The sequence below is a fragment of the Buteo buteo genome, chromosome Z (assembly GCF_964188355.1).
Source record: "Buteo buteo chromosome Z, bButBut1.hap1.1, whole genome shotgun sequence".
Lineage (NCBI taxonomy): Eukaryota > Metazoa > Chordata > Aves > Accipitriformes > Accipitridae > Buteo > Buteo buteo.
The window spans coordinates 346,130-372,431 of NC_134204.1; the positions used below are offsets into that span (position 1 = coordinate 346,130).

A 26,302-nucleotide genomic window follows, 5' to 3' on the forward strand; every position below is an offset into this window, starting at 1 on the left:
TATACTGATTTTGACTATTGTATTACAATATCCATTGTAATAGTAATATGTATCATTATCTGCTAAATAATTTTGCAGTGTTTTAGAAATAAACAGTGCAGAGACATCAAATTTATCAGTTTTTGCAGTGTTAGCAAATAAAATTTGTGATAACATAAAATATTTGAGTTTTAACTTCATAGGTTAAATATATTTCAAAGTGTTGGAAATAAAGTAAAATATATGAGAGATTTAGAGTAAGAGAGATTCCTAGTTACAATTTTTACTTCAAAAATGTTCAACAGAGTTCAGTGGAAATCTCCCTTCCATCACAATCAAAATCTAACTGGTTGTTTTGTGTGTACCCAAGTACTGTTTCTTCTTTTGGAAATATACATCAATCTACAGAAATACATAATCTGGACTGTTTGGTGCATTTTAGCTTTTACTTTCAATAGGGGGCGATTACAGGAAATTAGGCAACAGATCTTTGAATTTTTATTACCTGTCAACACATGGAAACGTGTTTTGAAAAAAACCCACATCGCTGGTAATATGAATATATGATAAGTAATTTAATTTAAAAATGATTGTTGGAAAAAATTAGTTCTCCAGTGTGCCAAAATATCATGAAACTTCATGTCGCCAATGAAACTGTGCACACCTTCACTAATTCACTTCAAAAATGTGAACCTCTTCAAAATGCAATAGCCAGGTCTCCATAATCCCTGCATAGATTATCTGGTTTGCTGATAAATACTTCCATGGACATCCACTGTGGTACAGGTGAAAACCTTCATAGTCTAAGAGGATTTTTCACTCAGGCATAGCGCTGTTTCGGTGTGGTTTTATTGCTTCCAGAGCCAGCTTGGGTCTGCAAGTACTGTAACTGCATTCACATATCATTACAGCCCTGTTAATAACATCTACCTTTGATCCATTTGTAAAGTTGCATACACAGACATCAGAGAGCAAATACCTATCTTGAAAAAAGCAAAGGAACAGAGAAAGCTGTGAGTAGTTGTTGTGGTTCAACCCCAGCCAGCAATTAAGTACCACGCAGCCACTCACTCACTTCCCCTCCCACCCAGAGGGATAGGGGGGAAAATCGGGAAAAGAAGTTAAACTCGTGGGTTGAGATAAGAATGGTTTAATAGAACAGAAAAGAAGAAACAAATAATGATAATGATAACACTAATAAAAGTGACAGCAGTAATGATAAAAGGGTTGGAATATACAAATGATGCACAGTGCAATTGCTCACCACCCACCAATTGACGCCCAGTTAATCCACAAGTGGCGATCCCCCCGCCCCCACTCCCCCCAGTTCCTATACTAGATGTGATGTCACATGGTATGGAATACCCTGTTGGCCAGTTTGGGTCAGCTTCCCTGGCTGTGTCCGGTGCCAACTTCTTGTGCCCCCCCTCAGCTTTCTTGCTGGCTGGGCATGAGAAGCTGAAAAATCCTTGACTTTAGACTGAACACTGCTGAGCAACAACTGAAAATATCAGTGTTATCAATGTTCTTCTCATACTGAACTCAAAACATAGCACTGTACCAGCTACTAGGAAGACAATTAACTCTATCCCAGCTCAAACCAGGACAGGAGTCAATATTGAGGAACAGCATACCACTTTTTTGGCTTTTATATGTTCATACTTTATATATTTGACCATGATATTGATAGGAATATTAGAATGCCTTTTGGTGTGATTTAATTATTTTTGGATTTGATTGAGGTACTTTTCTCTCAGAATTTAGTAGGATCATCTGTTGTGAAACACGTAATAAGCTGAATGCTTCTAAGTAGGGCGAAATAAAATATTTTGTCTACCTGCATCGTATTTGCATCAGTCTTTTAAGTGAGGGACAGAAATTCCAGGAACAGGAGGAAAGATATGTGGAATAATCATGAAAGATCTTTTCAAAGTATTAATGTGGAAAATTAACTTATTCTGTTCCAGTGCCCAGGATGACTCTCCCGTCTCTTTGGCAATAGCTAAAGCCAGTAACAAAGACCAGGGAATGTATTATTGCTGCTTGAATAATATATATGGAAAGGTGACTGCTGAGTTTAATCTGACTTCTGAAGGTAAATTCCAGTTTATAATTTTGATTAATAATAATGACAATGGCAGTTTCCATTCTTTTTTTTTTTTACTACAAAATCTGGTTTCTTTATTTCCTTGTAGTGTTGAAACATCTCTCAAGTTTTCAGAATTGTGAAGGTAAGTACACACATCTGCTTGAATGTGTGCTCAAATCATTGTTTCTTCTGATTTCCAGATAGAACAAAGGATGGACAAATACAACCAGACTGAGACATATTGGTGGTTTTCCCATGGGAAACTATGGGAATCCCTTGAAGCCATTGAATTAATATTGTGTTTTTGCTAGCTGTCTTTCCCCATTTTGCACTCACCTTTTCTGTGCCATCAAGGATAGAATTCACTTTAATTCATGGGAGTTTTGTAGGTGAAATACCCTCGTGTAGGATGGAATGGTTTGTGCAGGGTGATGGAGTACCTGCCGTGACAAACTATTAATTTGAACTTGACTGTGTAACTTCTTGTTAGCTTGATTCACTAGCACTTCACATACAGTAAACGGTGAAATAGTATTGCATCACATCATACAGAGACACAGACACACAGAGAGTACTGAAAGCTCTTTTGGCAAAAAAACTTGCCAGTGATGTTTGAACACATGGTCTTTGCAAGTCACCTGCTATGTAACTTTACTCCCAAGAGAAAGACGGGCATGAAGATTTGGAATGCTTTCCCCGTATGTTAACTTGTGTTTAATCGCACTCGGCATATGTCTTGCTGTGCTGTAGCTAAAGATAGATAGTGCATTGCAAATTGGTTTATCATTTCTGAACACACTGTACTAATCGCGTACTTCATTCAGCCAATTGATTTTTCTTTCTTTTTCTAGAAGAATAAAATTAAACATTTAGTTCCTTGTTAAAATAAAACCAGGCCTTTTCATGTAACAGCACTGTATAACTTTTGATCAATAATTTTAGGTGGAGTTAAGGAGCCTTTTAATTCTAGCTTTAGATGTGCACTGTTTCCTCTGTGCTTCAAAGAGGTGCAATAGTGTACAGAATCTAAACCAGAGATAACTACAAAGGGGAGCTGGAAGGACTTCATTGCTGCGTAGTATACACCTTTTGTTCTCCTATTTATCTTTTCACTGATGTTCCTTGAAATGTTATGGTTAGAGTGACTTGAAGTGCAGTTAGAATTTTTTAGTTTCTTTCAGTGCTTAACCGTAACCACTTCTTTTTTCCCCTTTGATTTTTTTTTTTCCATTTGTATTCCAGTGATCATTTAAAAGGGTGAAATCCATAATCCTGCTTGATTTCAGCTGTAACAAACGTAGGCACACATTCTTATGCTACTGGTACCTTCAAAATCCACAGGTGGAGGGATAAGAGAAATATTATTGTACCAATTTCTCCTGAATATAAAGATCACTAAAATTGATGGTTTTACTTTTTGATTGAAACTGACATGTTCATTTATAGGAATGTGGTTCTTATTCAAAATCACTTATGAAATAAAAATCTTGGGGTTTTTTTCTACCTTTGCTAATGAACCTGTTTTTAAGCTGGTGCTTACCAGATTGAAAAGAAACACTTTAACATGCTGGTCTGCAGCAGTGGAGCTGATGTAGTGATTGTGGTTGGTACGAGGAAAGGCATGTTTCCATCACGGTCATATCAGATAAGGACTGAGACCTCTTTCAGCTGAGTTCTACAAACACATTGGCAGAATCTTTCCCTGAAAACATTCCAAGTTGAAAGCTAAAACAAGCTCTGGTTGTACTAGCAACTTCTGGCTTTTCTGAAAAGACAGGCTAGCTTCAGAAGAATGTGCTCTGAGCACACTGGGAACAGAACTGTGTTCTACTTTTAAATTCATATCTACATACACTGCTGCACATTAGCTTTATTACTTTCTGCCTTGCCAAAAAAGCAGAGTTGGCAGGATCTCTGTATTCCCTCAATGCCTCTTTAGTTCTCAGTCAGCTTGACTTACTTCACATACATTTGAAGCTCCTGTTTACAACTGCCCTAATAGTTTTAAAAACAGCTTTTGTTATCTTTAGCCCTATTTTTTATTTGCTACACTCTGTATTCTCTCCTTGTGAACTTGATCTGCCACCTTTCTCCATGCTGGCTTTAGATGGTAGAGGCAACAAGCTACATTCAGAGGAGCAGTGTCCCAACCCCATACTAACACAAGTTAGGCCACGTATTCAGTTTCCATGGAGCATTTTCTTTATGGAGAAATGCATTTGTTCTCCCACGTCCACCCTTTTCCCTGTGACTGCAGAAGGATGCTGTGCAGAAAAAAGTGGCATTGTGTTTTAGGTGTGGAAGAAATTGAATTCATGCAGCTCATGTTCAGAGAAGATTTCATCAGTGACAGCTATTTTGGGGGGAACCTGCATGGAATAATAGCTACAGAAGAGCTTCACTTTGGCGAAGGCATGCACCGGAAAGCCTTCCGAAGTAGAGTGATGCAAGGCCTCGTTCCAGTGTTCAGTCCTGGCCACCCCTGTGTTCTCAAAGTGCACAACGCTATCACATATGGGACCAAGAGTAAGGATGATCTAGTTCAAAAGAACTACAAACTAGCACTGCAGGTAAGCTTCTCCTGTCCTTTGTAAGAAAGAATTGTAGGGAAAAGCTATTTAGTGAATATTCAAACAGATGATCTGTTAAATGTTTTGAGTAATATTCCATAGGCATATCTGTTTGTAATACAGGAGTGCTATGTCCAAAATACTGCAAGAGAGTATGCGAAGATATATGCAGCTGAAGCTGAACCCTTGGAAGGCTTTGGGGAAGTACCAGAGTGAGTATATATATATATTTTTATATAAATATACATGTATGCAGATATATATTGTCCTGTGCCACAGCTGCTGACTGACTGCTAGGAGTAATTACTGAAGAAGAAGAAAGAGGAATCCTGAGAACAGTGTTACAGCTGGAGTAGTGACCTAAATAATACTGAGTATCAAGGTGGTGAGAGAGGTTCCATTGCCATTAGAGAAGGATAATAAGGAGTAAAGACAGTAAACAGCAGGGAAAAGGCATGATTTTCATATAAATTTAGAGGAAATTATTCATGCTAGTGAAGTAACACCAGTAGGAGATACTGCTAGTATCATCTAGTAACAGCAGTAGGGGATAAGTCAGGCCTTCCAACTTGCCATTAAAAATGAAATCTTAAGAAGAATCATGATAATTCTGAAGCTGGTATGAAGTCACTCCTTAGGAATTTTTCTGTGTATAGAGAGTCTGAAGCTAGAAAGCTCAACTGTGATTCTAGGTTTTCCCAAAGACTGGTTTATTTCATTTCAGAAGTTTTCCCATTTCCCAAATACATGTACATCAGACCAATAGCTCAATGCAGGTTCACCTCTGCCTCTGACGCTGGGAAGTGGCACCTTGAAGATTTGGTAATAGATCTTTCTCAAAGGATTTGCTGTTCCAGTGTCAGGCTACTGTGTAGAGTTGAATTTGCAATGGATGGTTGAAATTCCATCTGCCTTGCTTCAAGGATAAGACCTACATGCTTGACAGCAGGCTAAATGTCTATCTCCGTTTAGATGACACAAGATCTGCTCAGCTGCACTGGTTCCCTGAAAAAAAGGAACGCTTGAAACACAGCCTCTGGAATGATTCCTTAAAGCCACCTTTTCAGGATTAGAAATAGCGATGGAGATAGCAGTGAAATCTTTTATGGAAAATATCTGTGCAAGTCAGCTTCTTTTCTGGAAATATATTGCTCTTGGTAAAATTTGTGTTTGAAAGATTTCTCTAGGCACAGGATATAACCTCTAGTTTTGATATGAAAGACAGAGAGCATGTACCTGTGGTGGGTTGATGCTGGCTGGGGGCCAGGTGCCCACCAAAGCCACTCTATCACCACCCCCCCTCCTCAGCTGGACAGGGGAGAGAAAATATAACAGATAGATAAGGACAGGGAGAGATCACTCAACCAATTACTGTCACGGACAAAACAGACTCGACTTAGGGAAAATTAACTTAATTTATTGCCAATCAACCAGAGCAGGGTAATGAGAAATAAAACCAAATCTTAAAACACTTTACCCCCACCCCTCCCTTCTTCCCGGGCACAGCTTTACTCCCAGATTCTCTACCTACCCCCCCCAGCAGCACAGGGGGATGAGGAATGGGGGTTACAGTCAATTCATCACACATAATCTCTGCTGCTTCATCCTCTTCAGGGACAGGACTCATCACACTCTTCACCTGCTCCAGCGTGGGGTCCCTCCCATGGGAGACAGTCCTTCACAAACTTCTTCAGCGTGGGTCCTTCCCACGTGTCACGGTCCACTCGGTGGACTCGTGATGGTTCGTTTGCTATGATCTCGAAAGTGCAAAATTAAGGTGACCAACACCGAAGGGGATAGCAGTAATCACACAGTAAAACTTTATTGTATTGCCTGTGAGGAGGCACGTGATAGTTAGAGATGGGTGAAAGAAAAGAGAAAAGTAAAGTTAAGTTTAGAGAGAGGAGAAAGAGAGGTTATAGCTACCACTGCTGATCTCACGACGTCCTAACGGTCCCGGGTCCAGCTGATGCTGCGTCGTCGATCGTCGTCGTGCTTGGTGGGGAAGCTACAAACTTCCATTGTTCAGAAGTCATCTTTTATGCTTAGTAACACACCTTGCTCCACCTCTGCCTCAGGAGTCTCCACCCTTCTCAGAATACAATTATCATATCTCCGCCCTTCTCAAGCGAGGCTATCATGCAGGCGTGGGGTCAGTGTCTGAGGCGTGGTAAGTCTTGGAGGCAGGTAGCCTTCGACCAGGAGGTGTGTTTTGGTATTATAATGAAGCAAAGTTCGTCTAAAGTTCATGATTTCTTCATCGATGTTATGGCAACAGTTGCAGTCCATCCTTTTGACAGTAGCTATGCGGTTATCTCTAATGGTTCCAGCCAGGTACCTTCCAGGAACCTTGTACCGCACATTCCATCCTTGGGACCGGCCGCTGCGCTCTAAACAGGCCGTTGTCAGGTAGCGTACTGTTCATGTTCTTGATGACAATGTTGACACAATGCTGATTTTCTGACCGACTCTTACACCACGGGCTGCAGTTCTTCATCAACTGCTCCAGCATGGGTCACTTCCATGGCATGCAGTCCTTCAGGAGCACACTGCTCAAGCATGGGTCCCCCACAGGGTCACAAGTCCTGCCAGAAAACCTGCTCTGTGGGCTTCTCTCTCCATGGATCCACAGGTCCTGCCAGAAACCTGCTCCAGCGTAGGCTTCCCACGGGGTCACAGCCTCCTTCAGGCATCCACCTGCTCCAGCATGGGGTCCTCCCTGGGCTGCAGGGGGACAGCCTGCCTCACCATGGTCTTCCCCATGGGCTGCAGGGGAATCTCTGCTCCGGGCGCTGGAACACCTCCTCCCCATCCTTCTTCACTGACCTTGGTGTCTGCAGGGTTGTTTCTCTTACATGTTCTTGCTCCTCTCTCTGGCTGCAGTTTCTGTGCCCACTGCAACTTTTTTTCCCTTCTTCAATATACTATCACAGAGGCGCTACCACTATTGCTGATTGGCTCAGCCTTGGCCAGCAGTGGGTCCATCTTGGGGCTGGCTGGCATTGGCTTCATGGGATATATGGGAAGATTCTAGCAGCTTCTCACAGAAGCCACCCCTGTAGTCCCCCTGCTACCAAAACTTTGCCACACAAACCCAGTACAGTATCCTACAAAAACTAGAAGTCTGGTGCAAATAACAGGCACATGGAAGGTTCAGATCTGGTGCTTTATTCTAAACAATTGGCTGGAAGATGGCAGATAGGAGCAAAAAGAGATTATGTGCGTATGCTTTTGGTTTGCTTTTCAATTTCAAAATTTTAAGGCTAGATTCTTTTCTTCTAGCCAGCACTTGTCAGACCAAACTTGTATTTAAAAGAAGGTATATTCCTTGGAACATTTTATAAGATAAATAGAGCAAGAGAAAAGTTGTCTGCGTTCTCCAGAGTTAGCTTTAAAGCTACAGCCTTAGCCTATCTGTGCACGTTTGACTGTAAGAGAAAGCTGAGGAGACAACAGAGAAAGCAGTACCCTATAATAGTCAGTGGACTGGCAGCTAGACATTTATAAAACCGCAGGAGGGGGAGAGAGAGAGATATTCTGTAGTCTTGAGGTTACTTATGATAATTCCACCATGGAGCAGTACTAACATTTCTATTAACCAGTGACCCATTTATTTTCCTTTCAGTGTGCAGTAATACGAAACTATATGGAGCCTTATACACTAAGAAAAGCTGTTCACTTTAATGATACTGGTAGAGTTAAGCTGATACCATACCTTGAGTGAGTAGGTTAAAATTAGACTAGTGCCTACAGTTGCAGTGATTGTTCCTTGGAAAAAGAATAACTACTGGTATAAAGGCCATTCGTACCAGTTTAACTGCATGTGCTATAATAATAAGGGTAAAATATCACAACAGCAAATAAATTAATGGTGTCAGTAAAGCTTGATTGTGGACTAGGACTGGAAGACTTGGTTATATGTAGTTCTCTGTCTCATGACTAATTTTTCTAGACCTCATTTCAGTATATATAGAGCACCTACATACATTAATGATTCTGCCATTTCCAGAATCCAGCACAGGTATGTCTGGAAGCAGCTATGCCACCCCTTTGGCTGTGTTGCTCTAAGAGATAGGACTCTTTGTAAGAAAGCAAGTAACTAGAAACCCATTTCGTGGTGACAGTCATTTTTACCATTTGTTCTGAGATACTGCTAGGAGCTTTTGTGAGCTAGCTGATAAAATACAGTTGTGTTCTGTTACCAGCTCCAGCTGAATGGCTTTCTAAAATAAGCAATATTAAATCTCAGAGCAGTATTAAATTCCATTCTAATATACACTGATGTCACTTTTTTGCTTACTCTAAGGTTTTAATTTTGGAGACTTATACTGTAGTATCAGAGTGCTGCCTAACAAGTAACAAGAGTTTTTGTGGTGTAAGTACAAATAGAAGATGACTATCTGTGAGGTAGAACACTGCTTTCCAGGCAGCAGGAACTTTGGTAACCACAAAGTTCATGTTCCTAGTGAGACAGATACTTCCTTCCAGACTATTGTCATTATCACTTCACATTTAGTCTTTCTCTCTGGGAAGACCATGAAACCCCAAGCAAAATTTTATTTGACATTGGACATGAGTTTTTGGCATGGTGCATCTTTAGACATAAATGGACCTAGCCTGGATTCCTGCAAAACTTTGTAAGTCTTTCTGGCTAAACTAGCTCAATTTCTAAATGACTAAAATAAGACAATTTTCAAGTTTGCAGTTTCCTGAAAACTTCATACAGAACTAGCTGAAGTTTTCTGACCTGGATCCGAACTTTGCCAAAGTCCAAGAATCTTGGGATTCTAGATTTTCACTTGAGCCAACTTGTCTTGAGAATCTGATGATCTTCCCAGAGACTTTCTTGTTTCCTCTTACTTTTTGGTAAAGTAGTTGCTTTGTACTTTCATTACCAAAAGTGTTTGCTAATTTTGGATGTGTTAGGTTTTAGAAGTCTAGTCTGAGAAATCCTTCACTTACACTGGTCTTGGGCAAAGCTCTTTCTGGAGTGGATCAAATTTGCAGGTGCTTAACACCTCACAAAGTCTGAATCATCTATTAGTCAGCCTGAGCAGCTAAAGCAGTGATACTCCAAAATAAGCAAGCACCCTTTATTGTGCAGAGTTTAGGTTTTGGGATGTAGTAGGACAACATTAGAAGGCATGCTTTGAAAAAGTTTACATCTGAGTAAATAATACGAAGAAATACGCACATGGAGGATAATGCGATTATGTTCTAGAGCTACCTAGAAGATCTGAATCTTATCCAGATGTCTCCTGGCTTGGTTTAAACTTGGTAGCTGTTTATTCACTCTCTGAGATCACTAGCCACTTTGTCTGTTTTTTACTCTTTCATTGACAGAACTCTCTGGATTTTATTATTTTTTATCCCTTGATTTCAGGATCATTCCTATTTTTCTTGTTCATCGCCCTGCTAATAACATCCCCTATGCAACAGTGGAGGAGGAGCTAGTTGGGGAATTTGTGAAATACTCTGTCAGGGATGGCAAGGAAGTAAATTTCCTGAGAAGAGACTCAGAGGCTGGCCAGAAGTGTTGCACCTTCCAGCACTGGGTATATGAGAAGACCAATGGGAACTTGCTTGTCACTGACCTGCAAGGTGAGTTGTCTGAGTGGCGGCAATAAAATGGCTTTCCTATGATACAGGCTGGTGATCACTCACAGTCAATTCCTATAACTGCAGAACTTCCAGACATTTATTTCTGAGCAATGTTATTCTTGGCTTTCTATGTCCTGTTGGCAATGCTGAATGTGCTCCTTCCATGACCTTGTAATGGACAGTCTTCTCCAGATGCAGACAGTACCCTGGCCCTGTGCCTGTTTTATACAGCATCTCATGCAGATCAGAATAAAAGATAGGAGAGAGAGTTAGGGTATTTTATTTTCTAGCCTGCTTTAAGTGCACTGTGCTTATTTGTGTGTGTGTTACCCTAGGGAACAGAAAGACATTAATTAATTGCCTACTGCGGCAGCAGAGGCTAACATGTTAACCTATGCAGTATTACAATGTTTATCTAATCAGCAGAGAAAGGGAATTTTTACCTAGTTTATGTTCTTGTAAGAAGGCAGTTTGGAAAAGAAAAAACAAATCTCACACTCTTAACAGGAGAGTTGTTCTTCCACATGTCCCCTTAGTAAATCAGGACACTCAATATGAGTCAAGTCTGGCTTATTGTCTCACCTCCCAGAAGTTAATGAAATGTCTTGTGAATTGAAGACTTCAGTTGTTAATAACATCCTAGTCCTTTGCTTTTTCTTGTATTTAAATACTTAACAACAATCTCTCCACAGTGGAATGCTCCACATTCAGGTACTGGCTAGGTTTGAAGAAACATGTTCCTTCAAAAAAAGAAGAATGGTGAAGAAATGCCCTACTCACATTTACTAAATGCTGCCCTTATGATCCTATGGGTGTGACTCCTCCTAACTGCTGAAATGCTGGGCCTGTACGCAGCACAGTATGCATAGATGTGTTTGAAACAGAGAAACACAGACCCTTTTTAAAGAAAACCAAAAAAGGTGGAATCTTAGAAAATATCCCATATTCTTTAACAAGAGAAGGCAGGAAAATTAGCAACAAGACATTTAAACAAGACCCTTGAAGTAATTTAAAGGGAGAAGGAACAAAATCCTAGCCTGAGGAAAGCACAACAGCAGAAATAGTATCTGAGCCGGTATAATGACTGCTGCCAGAAAGGACAATATACCTGCTGCTGTTCAAGAGAAACATTCTTCCTCTCTAATCGTCTTCTCATTTGACTATTTAGGCTGCATTTTTCAGGCATACCAGTTGAGATTTCTGAGGGTATTCTCCAAAGAAAATGGTCTGGAGACCATCATTTTCCTGTACAGAAAAAATTGCACACTGCAGGACTGGATTTTGCCTATAAACAAGTCAACAAAGGGACAAGTTAAAAACCCCAAGTTTTTTGAAATACTGAATGAGAAAGGGGTTTTGGATCTCTCACCCAAAAAGTAAAAATAAGGTTGACTGACCTATTGATACTTCATTAGCAAAGCAAATATGCAATTCCTACTGATAAAAGTTGTAGTCCAAGTTTGCAAAGCATCAAAACCACAAAACACATAAATAAATATACACATTTTGGGGCAGGTGCATAAGCAAAGATGTTGTATGTTCCTTAAAATGCAGCCATCAAAGTGTAACCCCTCCTTCCCCCCCACTGACTGTCTAGCACAGGAAACAAGTTATGCTCTATTTATCAACTTGCTATCTGTAAACTACTGGTATGAGACTGACTTCTAGAAATTGCTAGTGATACAGATGACAAACATCCTATTTTTAATTGGGGTACTTTAAAATGTTTTGAAAAAATGGTGACAAATAATTAAAATTTAAAAAGTTAATCAATAAATAATATTTAATGTCTCTATATGTGGTGCTCTTGAATCTGAAGATACTCCTAGAAATTCTAGTGTAACATAAGCTCTCTGTTTCCGTCATGCCTTGTAGGTGTAGGAATGAAGTTAACTGACGTTGGCATAGCAACACTGGCCAAAGGGTGAGTGAAAAATTATTTCTCAACGGCATGGTTTTGCTTTACACATCAGTCTCTTCACAGTGTAAATATGTTTGGGGAGGGTGCACTGGCAAGTTATTCTTGCTTTAACTTTGGAAGAAAACAATCCTCATCTGACTCTTCTAACTTCTTTTTGTTCATGTTTATGGGAACCCACCTATAAGGGAAACACATTTATTTTGTTCTAAAAGGATGGGGCTACACTGTAGATTGGTCTTGCTTTTCCTTCATGCCTCCCTTAAAATAGGCTTATTCAAAGGGCATTTCATGAGTGAAATCAAGGTCTGTAGTGACTTACAAGCAAGTAAGGCACTTTACTTGGTGGTGCATTAGCTGGAGGAAGGTAGCGCTGAAAATGCACGGCCAACACTGGCTCCAGCCTGGGGTACAATGAAAGACCTGGTGTTTGTGCTGTCCAGAGCTTCTGACCATGGAGGAAATATCTCAAACCCAGCGTGCTGTTAGAGCCAGAGCTCCAGCTGGGCTTGCACTCACTAGCACCTGTCCCAGCAAATGCAAATACAAGCATTTAGACCTGTCTAGCCCTACTAGATCTTGCTACCAGTAGCCAAGGTGACCCTTCTCCCCTCCTACTCTTCCTCTGGAAGAAGAGAGGATATCTACCACAGTACTGTGGGAACTAGGGAAGGAGATGCCCTGAAAGGGCCCAAAGTTTGTGTTGCCCTTTTTGCAAGAAATTTAAAGGGATGGTGCAAAGACTGCATGAGAGAACACAGCTGAAATCCCTCTTGCAGCCAGCAAAAGTGCCAAAGCTTTAGAATATGTTTTTATGACACAAGCTTCTATAAAGAGTCTTTTCTCAGTTTAGAACTCTGAGCTAGTTCTTCTTCCTATTGCAGGCAGTGACCACAAGCTTTTCTTGAGCCTGTGTTCTTGTCAGCTGCACGGGTGGAGGGAAGATGTCTGTTTAGCTTTGTGTAGGCCACTTACCTGATAAAAAAGGAAATGTGTTAAGGGATTTGATGGTATCTCTTTCCCCTCTCTCTCAAAAGCAGTAATTCTGAGCTATAACAAAAGATCTATTCATAATATTTAAAGAGGCCTGTTTTCCTAGTGGTTTTGCAATGGCTTCAGATCTTTTTGGGAGACTTAAGCATGTGTGTAAAGATATATGTAATAATGTTCTAACTTTAATGGCCTTTAATGTTCTAACTTTCTTCCACTTCTCTTAAGTTTTTGTTAATTAAAGCTTTTAGTGTTAGGACAGACCAAAAGAGCCATTGATAGGAATAGGCAGTGCAGGCAGTGATTCAAATCAGCTGGCTGTTCGAAAAGGAAAGGGGATGGGGGTAAATGCCTGTGACTAATGCTTTAAATTCATATTCTCCATTGATAAAATGACAGGAAAAGCAAATCTGATCACATGTATTCAGTCTTTATACTAAATTGGAGCGTGTGTATATACCCATGGTACAGGAAAAAAACCTTACAATATGTTTTAAATTATTAAAATTTGACCCCAGAATATTCTGGGAAAATCCTTAATATTTGCAGGCTGGCATCCATTCAAAACTTACATTGATTTACTCTTTTAGCTGTGGATCCAAGGTGAAATCAGTTGAAATGAAGTTGCATCATCCTGTTATAAAACAAAGTAATAAAAATTTTATTTAGGCAACACTGTTCTCTTGAATCAGAAGTTCCATAGAAATGCTTTAATGGATGCTGCTGTCCAGCTCACTATGGGGAATTACTCCTATAAAAACAGATATTGGACTAGGGAAGAGGAAGGTGAAGTGAGAAAATGAATATACAATGCAAGCTGTAGTAAGGATCACCTCAGTCATGTGTGAGGGAATATGATTTCCTGTCATGAACAACCTCTTAAAAATGACGAGTATCATTTTATTTGTCATTTAACTAATGATACTACTACAAGACAACAGATTTTTCCTGGTCCTGTATTTTTCTTTTATGCTTCTTTCCCAGAAAGGACAACTCTGCAGTTTGATTTTTTCATTCCGTGAGCCTGGATGGGGAAAAGTACACAGAATTCATCTGTGTTACTGGCTATTGCTGCTTTTGGTAGTGTGCAGCCATGCTGATGAGAGGTTGTCTATCTCACATGTTGGGGAGAACATACATAGTCCTACTTAACTAAAAAATATAGTATGATAGTGTTATGATTTTAACTGTATTGTTAGAGAAGATACAAAGCTGATTTTTTGGTGTAATAGCCTATAGAAATTCCGAGGGTTTCCTCAACCACTCTTGGCAGAGCTAATGACCTCACTGATCACAGACAGGTCCTCTGCCTCCAGTTCTTCTAAGCCTGGGCCAATCACATCAAGGCAAACCAAAAATATCCTTGGGAAATGCTTCTGTTGTCCTTGATGAGTAGAAGAACATTCATATTGTTTCTGGGTGGAATGTAAATTAAAAACAATTCTAATTTTACTCTAAGATTGAACTTGTGTTCCAGGGGAAAAAAAAACCTGGAAAAAAATATCCATCTCCCCCACCCCCCCCCCACCTCCACCATGCTCATAGTATAATCAAGCTTTCAAATAATCTAGTGTCATAGTACAAACTGTTACTTATGAATTTGTGAAAGCCGATATAGCAAGTGTCATGAATTATTCATGGACATTATTTATCCCCCAGTGTTTCTTGTAAATGAAGTACAATAAACAGCATATATTAAAATTTTGTACCTCTATTCAGCATTGCTCATTGCTTTTAATGATTTTTTGAGGGGTCTAGACTCATATTCCAAGCCTGAACAAACATTTCTGGATGAGCATTTATGTATCCTTTGTCCTCATCTTTCCCCTCATTCCTGTAGAGGCTGTGGAAGGACTGATGTTTTCAACAATTAACACTCTTCAAAGTAATTCTGATCTTTTATCCTTTCTCTATCTATTTTACCAGTGAATTGGAAACCAAATGAACCCAAACAAGGGTCATTTATTCAATACGCTGAAGTAGCTGCAATACAGTTTCGGTCAGTAGAGGGCGAAGCCTAACTAGAAACCGAAAAGGCTGGGAAATACTTCTAAAGTAGCCACTGGGGCGCACCAGAGTCGGGCAATCAATCCTTTAGATAAGGTATCTAGTAGATTCTTTGGCAAACGTAAACAAAAATAATACAACACAGTGACTGGTTTCTAAGTGCAAACAGTGAGCCAGTTTAGAAGCTGTGCACAAGTGCCCAGGTATTTACCCAAGGATGGTAAACACAAAGATGAAGGAATCAGGAACACAGTGACCCACGGTCATGATGATTAACAGGGGTGCTGTTTGCCAAATGCGGATCTGAATGTCTGTCTGGTTTCAGAGCACTGACAAATTTAGTTTTACTCAACATGGCAACAAGAGGCATTGGGGAGTATAAACCTGGGGACAAATCCAACATTCCCCCTTCAGATTTAAGGAAGATTTGGTTTGGGCCAACTCCCAGCTGTCAAGTTTAGGAGATGGAATTCTGTCTGGGTTTTATTTATCAGTCATCTAGTCAGTGAATTAATAGTGCCTGCTGTGCAAAAAACAGACTCATGTTTGTCAAGGCTTGGAATGGTCAATAGTTTGGTGTTACTGAACACAAAACATATGAGAGTGATACAGACTGTACAATTTAGAAGCCATTCGCTAATGGACACCTTCCCACAATTACACTTACTACAAGCTATAACAGCACAGAATGGTTTGCGTTGAGCTCACAAGTGCTGCCAAATTACAACAGACCCATGGTCATTAGGTCTGTCCGGAACAGATGATGCAGTCTGGAAGCACACAAGGGGGTCTGTGTGGAAGCAGTGACTAACAAACAGCAAACAACTGGGAGAACTCTGATACAAAACTTTGGTCTCACATCTGTAGATTAGTTTTTCTGTGGCCTGCTATAAGTCTTGGGGCTGTCTGCACACTGCAGAGCCAAACTAGGCTCATTCGTGCCTCTCAAATTCCGAAGTGGACAAGGAGTGTTACCTAGGCCACATCTGTAGTCACAAGATAAATGCAAACCTATTATTGTAAGAGAAGGGAAATGAGGATATCTTGATTTAGGAGCAAAGCTAGTAAAATAAAGATAATCACGTGTTTTTAATATAAATGTTCTGTCTCTTGTTCACAAGATATTTATGCTCTTACTTTTACTGGCATTTGTTGAATTCTAAAGCTAAAGTTAATTAGCAGAGCATTCAATTGTACCTTTGAAGTGTCTCTTACTCATAGTATCATCTGAGCAAACGCTACTGTTTCTGCTCATTGTTTAGACATTCCTTCAAAAGACATACAGGAAATGGTAAATACCAAATACAGATAGGAAAGCCATTTAGACAGACTATTACTTACTTCATGAGAAAAGTGGATTTTTTTTTAGCTCAACTTTTTCATTACGAGATTATTTGCACAAAGAAATGAGTATTACCAGAATTTTACAGCATGAGAAAAACACATGAAGAAATTTTCTTTAAATGCAACAAAATGGCCACCTAGGAAAAAAAAGAGAGTGAGAGCAAGAGAAAGAGTTCACGGTCACTTTGCAGCCACAAATTAAAATAGTCAGCATTCAGTGCAGTGAAACTTCTCACCTAATTGATAGCCCTGGAGGTTACTTATCATTAATATTTCTGCCAAAACACACCTACACAAAGTGCAGGAGAAATGAAGCCTCTCAATCAGCCTTGCAGCAGAAATGGAGAATTTCAGATACCAGAGTAAGCAGATGCTACCCAAAGGCTGTCTGCACAGAGCCTCAGTATCTCCTCAGACATTGGCGGCTGCATCTGTGTTACACACTGCTGCAGTATCCAGCAGTGACGCACCATGGCGGTGGAAGGTGCTGTAACAACAGCTGTTGTTGCCACTGGCACTGACTGGAAAGACCCAATGGTTAATTGAATATTCATGATAAATTAATAAAAATATTTTGGTTTAAGTTATCGCTTTTTGCTTGCAGTGCATTGCTGTGGTTTAACTAGTTTCTGGAGTCAGGATCAATGCCTGATATAAAGAGATTTTCTTGCTGAGCACAGGCATGTTTGCCTGTGGAACTTAAGTTCTGCTGATGTGTCTGGAGCATACACCTGTTGGCTCTAGTAACAAAGCTCAAGTATAAAGTCTCAAGTGTATTATTTCTCCAAAGGAGTGAGAGAACAGTTCATTAGCTTGCAGAGCTCCAGGGTATAGTCCTGAAGTAACAATAGCACTCCTCTTAAACTTCTTTTGGCTAAACAAGCACATAACTAACTTGGGGAGGAGAGGAAAAAAAAATTCTTAACCCATTGAGGTTCATCTGGCTGTTCATAGCAAGCTAGCTGAGTGGTTTCTCTTGAGTAGGACAGGCTTATTACCTGTTTAACTTTGAGGGTAACCTTGTCTGGTATGAACAGCTTCAAATGACAAATTATAGTAAAATACATTTGGAGCTTTATTTCACTGAAATACATATTTAACATTCAAAAACTCTGACTTCAAAGAAGAATCTGAAAATAAAATATTGGTGGTATGAGAAGACAAAGACTCCTAAATACTTATGATGAGAAACTTGAACTCCAAAGTAGTTTTTCTTATTGAAGTTAACCACCAGCAATAATTTAATTACTTAGAAGATTAAAGTCTGCTGTTCACCTTACAATTATCTGCAGTGTCTTCATCATCATGGCTGCAATAGTTTGTGTGAAATAATTTGGGATCCGTCCTCCATGGGTAGGCAATTGTGACTGTTTAAAAGCAGCAGCAAAATGTATAGATGACTTTTTTTTGCTGTAAGGGGGATTGCCAATATACATTACCATTTTGGTATGTGCCTGAATAAGCAATAGATATTACCTTCTAGAAATACTAGAGAAACTTTCAGATTTGCATTATCCACCAAAGAGATTTCTTTCCTCCTAGGGTGGAATTTCTGATGCTAGGAAAGCAGTCAGCCTGAGGTTTCAACTTTTCTATTTCTTCTCTGTAGAGGAACACTAGACATGCAAAATAGGACAGTTAGATATAAATGGAGGCAGATATCATCCCCTATTGTTGCAAGGTATTTTATTTTATTTTCACAACTGGTACCATTTATTTGTAGAAGAAAATTTGGCAAACTACGTTGCAATAAAGATGCTTATCTGTCAGAAAGAGTTTGACCTTCTCAGAGCAACAGTGTTTTCTTCAGCACTGTGCAGTCTGCAGGATGAAAGAAGTTCTCTGGAATGCTGTGCAATGAGCATGTTGTGTTAATTTCAGTGCTAAATTGCGTTTGTTTTTTGTGCAGTGATAACTCACAGTTCACATCTGAGAACACTGTATGTCCAGTGAACCAAGAGAATAGGGTAGAACATACACTTACTAAGGTTACCAAAAAAGGAGAGGAGCACCCTGGCCTTTCTTCTCCTTTCTCCATCCTGGTAATTTGACCAAAAATTACTCCTTTAAAAAGTAGGTGCAGCTATTTAAAAAAGCAGCTTGAAATGCAGGCACTAGAAGGAATGTCATCAACCAGTGGCAGGGTGAGGAGAAGAGCGGTGTACATGCTTTGCCTACTCCCTGGCTTTGCTAGCCTACTGAAGAAGTGAGAGGTAGCAGTGGGAGATATGGTGGTGGCTTGGGAATTGTGAAGGCTGGATGAGACTGCCTTCCTCAGGAACGCTCCTTGCATCCTTCTTCCCCAAGAGGCTTGGCTCCTTGAGATCTTGTAGTCAAGCCTGGGGGAGGGAGGAACGTAGCACAGAAGTTATTTACATGTTTGGATGAAAACAGCTTCTGGTTCTGACAACACCTTGTGCAGCAACCTTGTCTCTTCATCGTAGTCAAAAGAACTGTTTATAGAGAATGATGTAGAATGGATTTCATTTATATATTACTGAGAGAAAGTTAGCCAGCAGACAATTATATTCCCAACTAAATGAAATGAAAAATAGTAGCCAGGACCCAGGCCACAGAACTATGTCTCCTTAACCCTTTTCCCTCTTCTGTCACTACTTATTACCTGGTTTCCTTCACCTCTCAATGGCTTATGAGTCAACAGTCATACTCTGCCTCCCTGTGCTGAAAATGAATCTTGAAATCCCATGTGGCTTTTTTTTTTTTTTCTTTGTTGCTACAGATACAAAGGTTTTAAAGGCAACTGCTCAGTTTCCTTCATTGAGCAGTTCAGAGCCCTCCACCAGTGCAATAAGTACTGTGAGATGCTGGGGCTGAAATCTCTCCGAACCACTCATCAAAAACAGAGGAAAGCAACATCCATGAAAAGCAAAAATCTACCAAACTCATCAACTATAAAGAAAACAGTGCCCAAGAAAGCAAGAGAACCTAGAGACTTCATTTCTTCAGAGCACTGAGTTGCACTGTCCCATCCTGTGAAAACTCCTCTTGAGGATATGTAGTAGTGATAGGCACCAATGACCTCGTGGGGGGTTAACTTTAGTCTTTTGCCTTATGACATTATTTTGAAGTCATCCTGATGCTGATGCCAGCAACAAAGAAAAGAACTGATTCTATGGTCTTGGTACCTGAGATTTAACACTGGGACATGGTTTTGAAGACAAACTAAGCTGTCTGCCTGGATTATCTTACAACCCTTCTATGTATTGGTATCTGCATATTTTGAGTCTTGGACATTGAGTGCACCACAGGTCACTGGAGGACATCTTCCCTTCTATGTGTCTGTGCCTGTGACCCTGTGGGTTCAGCTGCTGCATAAACATCAATATATTTAAGATGCCACACAGTAAAAGTTTTGCACAGTGTTGTTGCTCAGGCTGCTATAGAAAAATTGTTTTCTTTCCCAGATTTTTGCATATTGTAATCCTACTGTAATACTATTCTTGTAATTTTTTTCTCCCACTTACATGTCTTTTAATACAAGACAAAGCCATTCATGATAGGACATGTCTGTCTTCTGCCCCCCACAAAATTAGCTAGCATCTTTAAGGGCCTCACAAAGTGATATCATCAGCTTAAATATGGGCAACCTGTGTGATTCTCCATAGAATTCCTGGCTTTCCATGCAAGCTTCCTTGAATCTACAGTTAACCCCATGGCACAGTACTGTTGTGCTTGCACTGATGCTCTTGTAGGATGAAGGTTTGGAGTCTGCATGTTGCCAAACGGCTACCATCTGAAATAAACCATTACATATAGAGGGTATTTTAGTACCTTGCAGCATTTTCAACTTGAATAAGTACAACGACTTTTCTGTGTAGTATAGAATTGTTTTTTGAAGGAACATGACCGGTGCCCTGGGCCAGTACCTGTCTGATAAAGAGTCATGATTTGTCCAAAATGCCTAGGCAGGGCCAAAACTGAAAAAAGATACTGTGCTCCATTAAAATTAAGTGTAGCTTATGTGGAGATTTGCAGCCAGAGGAGGGAACTATGCATGTCAGAGGACTGCAAGAAGTTTACTGGAGGTGGCAGTTGAGAAGCCAACCTGCAGTGCCTAACATGCAATACAAACACTGAACATTGTCACACTTCTTATCCCTGTGTGATTACTAAATAACAGGTGGTGCCAGAAACCAATACCTGTGTGTAAGAGTCCCATCAGAGCTGAGGAAAAAAAAAGCGATTTCAGACTAGGTTCTGCTTTGTGTTGATAAGTAGTGGTTGCCAAATATGAGATAAACAGTTGGGGACTAGCTGATGCTAGGGACAGAAACTCACCTGGCTGCAATGTAGGTATAACATCTAGACTTGTCATCCTGGGCTCCCTTTATGGTTAATGGAGGTCTTCCCAAGGGAATTTAGAGCAAAGTGCAGGTCATCTGAAAAACAAACATTTGAAATAGGTTAGATTAACTGTGCCAAAAAAGTGCCTATGTGTCTCTATTGAGGGAAAAGGAAGCAGTGTCAGACAAACATCTGCATTTTGAATTCCTATTGTTACATGGGATGAACTTCTCCAGAGTTGTTCTTAAGCATTTGAGTTTTTAATAGTTTTCTGCTAACTTATGAGGAGGAGACCAAGTACAAAATGGTATTGCAGAAGTTAGGATTTGTAGTCCATGTAAAATTAAATGTATGAAAGACTATTTGAAAGATGAGTTTTTAAATAGAAAATGCCAAGGAAAGGTGAAAAGTTTGATTGTGACTGAAATCTGGGTCAAGACATTGAGAGTGAAACCTTGACAAGACAATTACAATGTATCGAGGATGGGAAGACATTCATATCAAAATAAAGGTGCATGACAATGCTGTGCTACTGCAGAGAATCTGAAGTATCACAAGAGAATGGAGGTAGAAAAGTATACAGAGGAGAAGTTTTGAAGGAGCTATCAAACACAGCAGGCAGAGGGAGATGCGGCACAGATGAGGCAGATGGCTGTGCTGTAGGGAATAGGTTTTCCCAGGGAAGTCCCACTGTTCTGGTGTCACAGTTGTTCAAACCAGGAACCAGTCTGAGTTTACCCACATCTCTCTCTCAGCCAGAAGGAGGTTGGTGTGTATGAGAGAATGAGCCACCGTGCATGGCCAGGCAACACACCTGGCAATGGGGATGGCAGCAATCCACTTTCCACTGCCACCTGGCAATCATCAGTTCATCGTTTATTTGAGCCTGGAATTCTGTAGTCTGTTGATGCAGTTCTGGCTAGCTTTGGTGGGGAAGAGGAAAACCTGGCAATACACTGGTTTAAAGCAGTCATTTTTCTGTAATAGAACAAAAGTTTCAATTATAATAATGTCACATGATCCTCTTAAAATTCAGTCATTGCCCTTGAGTTCAGCTACATGTGCAATTAAATTGAAATATTTATACATTAATAGCTACCAAAAGTAGAAAATGCTTGACTGATTACCTCAGGTTAAAACTGTCTTGACAAGTTTTAAAACCCTGTCATGGTACTCAGATGGTTGCTCTTTGGTGTATCTAAGGGACGGAGAGAATTGAGTCTTTGCCCTTTTATTTTGTTGCCTTGTTGCACCAACCTCTTTCACACTTGCTGAGCTGTCTGTTCTGCCCTCCTGTCTGTCTTGTTTGACAGGTAGGAACCCTGTGGCAGGAATACCTTGCCTATGCAGGCCCCTCTCAAAAACATCCTCAATTCCTTGCTGACATTTCTGGGTCATGATATAAAGAGTTTAAAATTTAGATGCTGGCAGTGACACAGAGAGAGCTCCAGTGTGCATGACAAAAACTGATGGGAAATAGAATCATAGAATCATTTAGGTTGGAAAACCTTTAAGATCATCGAGTCCAACTGTTAACCTAGCAATGCCAAGTCCACCACTAAACCAGGTCCCTAAGCACCACATCTACATGTCTGTTAAACACCTCCAGGGATGGGGACTCAACCACTTCCCTGGGCAGCCTGTTCCAATGCTTGACAACCCTTTTGGTGAAGAAATCTTTCCTAATATCCAATCTAGACGTCCCCTGATGCAACTTGAGGCCATTTCCTCTTGTCCTATCACTTGTTACTTAGGAGAAGAGACTGACACTCATCTCACTACAGCCTCCTTTCAGGCAGTTGTAGAGAGCGATGATTATTAACAGACTGTTTGTCTGCCCATGTCTAAATTTCCATGTTAGATTGTTTAAAAAATACTTTGCTAATAATTGCTGTTCTTTGTAGACTGATAACTAGCCATTCTACCCACCTTATTCTTGCTGTTACGGAAAATACATATATACCCTGTATCAGGAAGTATTTCCTTGCTATCTGAAAAAGAATGAAAGCTGAGTGCATCTAAACTCAACTTTATACAAAGGTCTGGACCAAGAAGTTAGACTGGTAGAAGAAAGTTTAGTCCTATTTATGTTCAGTGGCAGAAGAAAGATTCACCTAGTAGAACTATGGTTTTACCTTGGTGTACCTGTGTTACCAATATGCATCAGCTGGATGTCTGCAAAATCATAAGCAGTGAAAGAATAAATATCAGTAGGATAAACAGTATTCTCATTGGGCTCTTATTGGTGCATTGAGATGAATGGGAGAAACAGCTACCTGTTTCACAGACAGTGTTTTAATCTGAGCCAAAGTGTGCTTTTTGCCTTTTACATAAGGGAACCAAAGCATGGTTTTTGTGAGCAAGTCAAATAAATATGTATTCTAATCTCAACAGAGACATCAGCAAAGCAGAAACTGGAACCCAGTTTTTAAAGGAGCACTTAGAGGTTAATTCTTGCTGCTAGCAGTTGCATTATTATATTATATAATATTCTTAAGCACACACAGAATGAATTAATTGCACTGTGTCCTGATAGCAATTTTAAAATGTTATGCTTTTCATAGGGCACCACTGCAGTTTAGGCTGAAGCACTAATGCTTTTTGATTTAAATTCTATTACATGGACTAACAATCATAAAACACTCAAGAATGGAGTCAAGAAAGCTTCTACAGGATGTTTCTTCTTGTTCAAAAGTAATTAATCACACGAATGGCCTATAGGTATTGGGTTTTTAGATTTATGTGTCCCTATAGATAAACTGATAATTTTACCTATTCTTTCACAGTTTTTAAGTGCTTTAAAAAACATCTGAGCTCCAGTGGTAATGTTTTTCAAAAACACCTAAGGAGTTTCAATGTATAAGTCCATATCCACAAAACATTAGACACATAACTCTTAGGTTGATCTTGTTTCCAAAAAGTGTCTGTAATCATTAGAAGTTTCTTGCTCAGTGGAAATTGGCCTCCTCAGTCCCTTTTGCAGTAGAACCTTGAGTACATTTGAAAAATGTCACCTGAATGTTCAGAAGCGTTCAGTGGTAGCAGTGAATGAATCAGAGTACATCAGTCCTCCATGGATTCAAGAAGACAGCTTGCACTTTTGAAAACCAATGCGCAGTTGCTGGGAATCAGCTGTAGACTCTGATTCCAGCTTTAAAGCTTAAATAACAATCTCACCCACGAGGAGAAAGTCAGTGGGTATAGAAGACAGTCAGCCTGGTCCTGAAGTATGGGGAGATAAGTCTGGAGTGCAGAAGAATTTTCTCTAAAACTGGAAAGTTAGGAAACGTAACCAAAATGTCTGCAGCATTTTTTAACCTGTGTGGGAAGATAGATCCTTGCCACAGAAGTTAGATGATTCTTCATTACAAGCTTCCAAATGAAAAAATCCAGGCTGCTAAGTTTCAGGATTTGAATCTATGAGTGACTAGTCTTGGATGAATAGATCACTGCAGCACTGTGATACATATTCCCAGTGCCTATGCATGCACCTGCTTTACAAATTGCTTGGCCCCAGGTCTCCAGAGGATGCAGCTTCAGAAGGCAGCTGATGTATTTCGAATGCTGTGCCTGGAATATTTATCCACTTCCAGGAGATGTAAGATGGAGGACCCCATTAGAAAACAGGCAGTATGTTTCCCAACCCATTCGTTATACCACATAGCAAGAGAAAATTGTATGCAATTCTTATTGGAGGAACTTTTCAGTATAACTCCCACAGCTTAACCTCACATAACCTAATAGTGAACTGCAGGGATGCAGCTCCATTATGCCTTAATTTTTATTTTTTTTTCTCTTCAAGAAACTTCAGTGTATCTAATAATTGTGTGGGTGTTATAAAGGTCATGTTGCTCTACAATAAAAGTCTCAGTAAATAACTTTTCATTTTTGAGTTTTAAGAGCACAGTAGAAAGAAAGTAATAGGGAGAGGGAGTTAATCTATGCTGCTATCCTGCCACACAGCACCAGGGAAAGGCTAAGAACTGTTTGCCCACATAGATGTTTGATTGAATATTTCCTCTAATAACATTTCAGGTAGAAGCTGGGGAGCCTGTATTGCCATTCCACCACTGGAGTACCAGCAGTGATGATTCATGTTTTGCATCTCTAAAAGAATGAATGATGTGGAGTAAGCTGTGATGACATTGCAAATCACAGAGCTAGTCCAAAATGACAGACCTAATCTCCAGCTCTTTGTGTTGATATGATATGGATATTGTGCTCAGGCAAGCAGCACATGAGGCTTACTGAGTGGGAGGAGAGAAACAGTATAAGATGTTCTTCAAATAAGAAAAATCGCAGTGCCAGTTATCAGGAGAAGGGCAAGCAAGACTGTACAGGTTTCCTAGAAAGCACTGCAGGTGTCGTGAGAGAGGGAAGGGACTTCATTTCTCTTCAATCAAAGGTTGAGAAGAAAAGTAGCTGCTGTGAAAACATTACACAGAGGGCCTTGCAGACAAGGTCACTTTTGCTTTCCTACTGCAAAGCCAGAGAAAAGAGAAAGGAGTTCCAGCTCTCTTGCCCACCCCTACCCTCCAACTCGCCTGCACCAATATTCCCTCAGCTAGAAGCTAGTTCTCAGCAAAGACCTTTTGAAAAATAAGCCATAATTATCTGCAGCTCTGCTGATTTCACTGTGAGTCTGCCATAAAATATTGTGGGTGTGAAATTACTGTGATTTACTGAGTCTTGGACAGCAGGAGAATATTGGCTTTGGGAGCCATTCTGTTGCTGCTGGATTCTGGCTGTGTTTATGGATGACTGAGGTTGCTTGTTTTGCAATGGTGGCAGAACAATGTCCCTTGTTAGTGTTAATGCTTAGTGGTCTTATAGATGCCCAATCTGTGCCAGATGTTTTGGATCTGGGCCCCTACATCAGTCATTCCAATTCATTTATCTGCTCCTTTCAGACAAAGGTTGGGGCCCAGGCTTATGCTATGGAGCAGCCCAGCCTGCACCTTTCCCTTTCCACCCTTTTCACAAAGAACCTGCAGCCTTTCTCTTTCTATAGAGCTAAAAGCTCACCACATGAACCATGTTCATGTTTCCCCAAACACAGTAGATATGCATTTGGTCTTGTGATAGGAGTGCACACGGGGTCAGATGACGAGAGCTGCTTGTTTGCTGTGGCTAGATTTGTGCCATGTACATGGCAGGACAGTGTATCACAGCTGCAGTTTGGTGATGTGACAGGTCCGTATCAAGGGACATAACAGGGATGGACTTGGCATCAGCACCCAGCAGAAAGCCTTCGTGCCACACACCAAAAGGCTGGTACTGCTGCTACAGAAATGTGTTTGAATGAGCTTCCTGTGTAATGTAGGAAACATCAGAAGGGAGGAATATTTATATCCATCCATTCATGCTTATCTGGTAGCCAAGATTAAGATTTATTGTTCCTGAAAGCAAAACTGGACCAGGGAAGAGGAGGCCAGTGGGGCACAATATATACTGGAAGGATGATGTCAGGGAAGTGGGACAGCAGTGGATAAGCATCTG

The 26,302-nt window shown here is 40.3% G+C and overlaps 1 protein-coding gene across 6 annotated transcripts in view; it reads left to right on the forward strand.

Annotated features, from left to right (window-relative positions):
- The window catches only part of ALPK2 (alpha kinase 2), a 98,194-nt gene that overhangs the window by 30,819 nt on the left and 41,073 nt on the right, over nt 1-26,302 (forward strand). For 2 of the 6 annotated variants that reach the window (XR_012649094.1, XM_075021343.1), the window contains exons 5-10: nt 1,947-2,074; nt 2,175-2,210; nt 4,364-4,638; nt 4,762-4,850; nt 10,022-10,239; nt 12,115-12,163. Coding sequence is in view for 5 of the 6 variants with exons in the window: in XM_075021343.1 (XP_074877444.1) it covers nt 1,947-2,074; nt 2,175-2,210; nt 4,364-4,638; nt 4,762-4,850; nt 10,022-10,239; nt 12,115-12,163 (795 nt within the window). In the remaining variant the exon portion in view is untranslated. The other 4 variants (XM_075021341.1, XM_075021342.1, XM_075021345.1 and 1 more) reach the window with 4 other exon arrangements.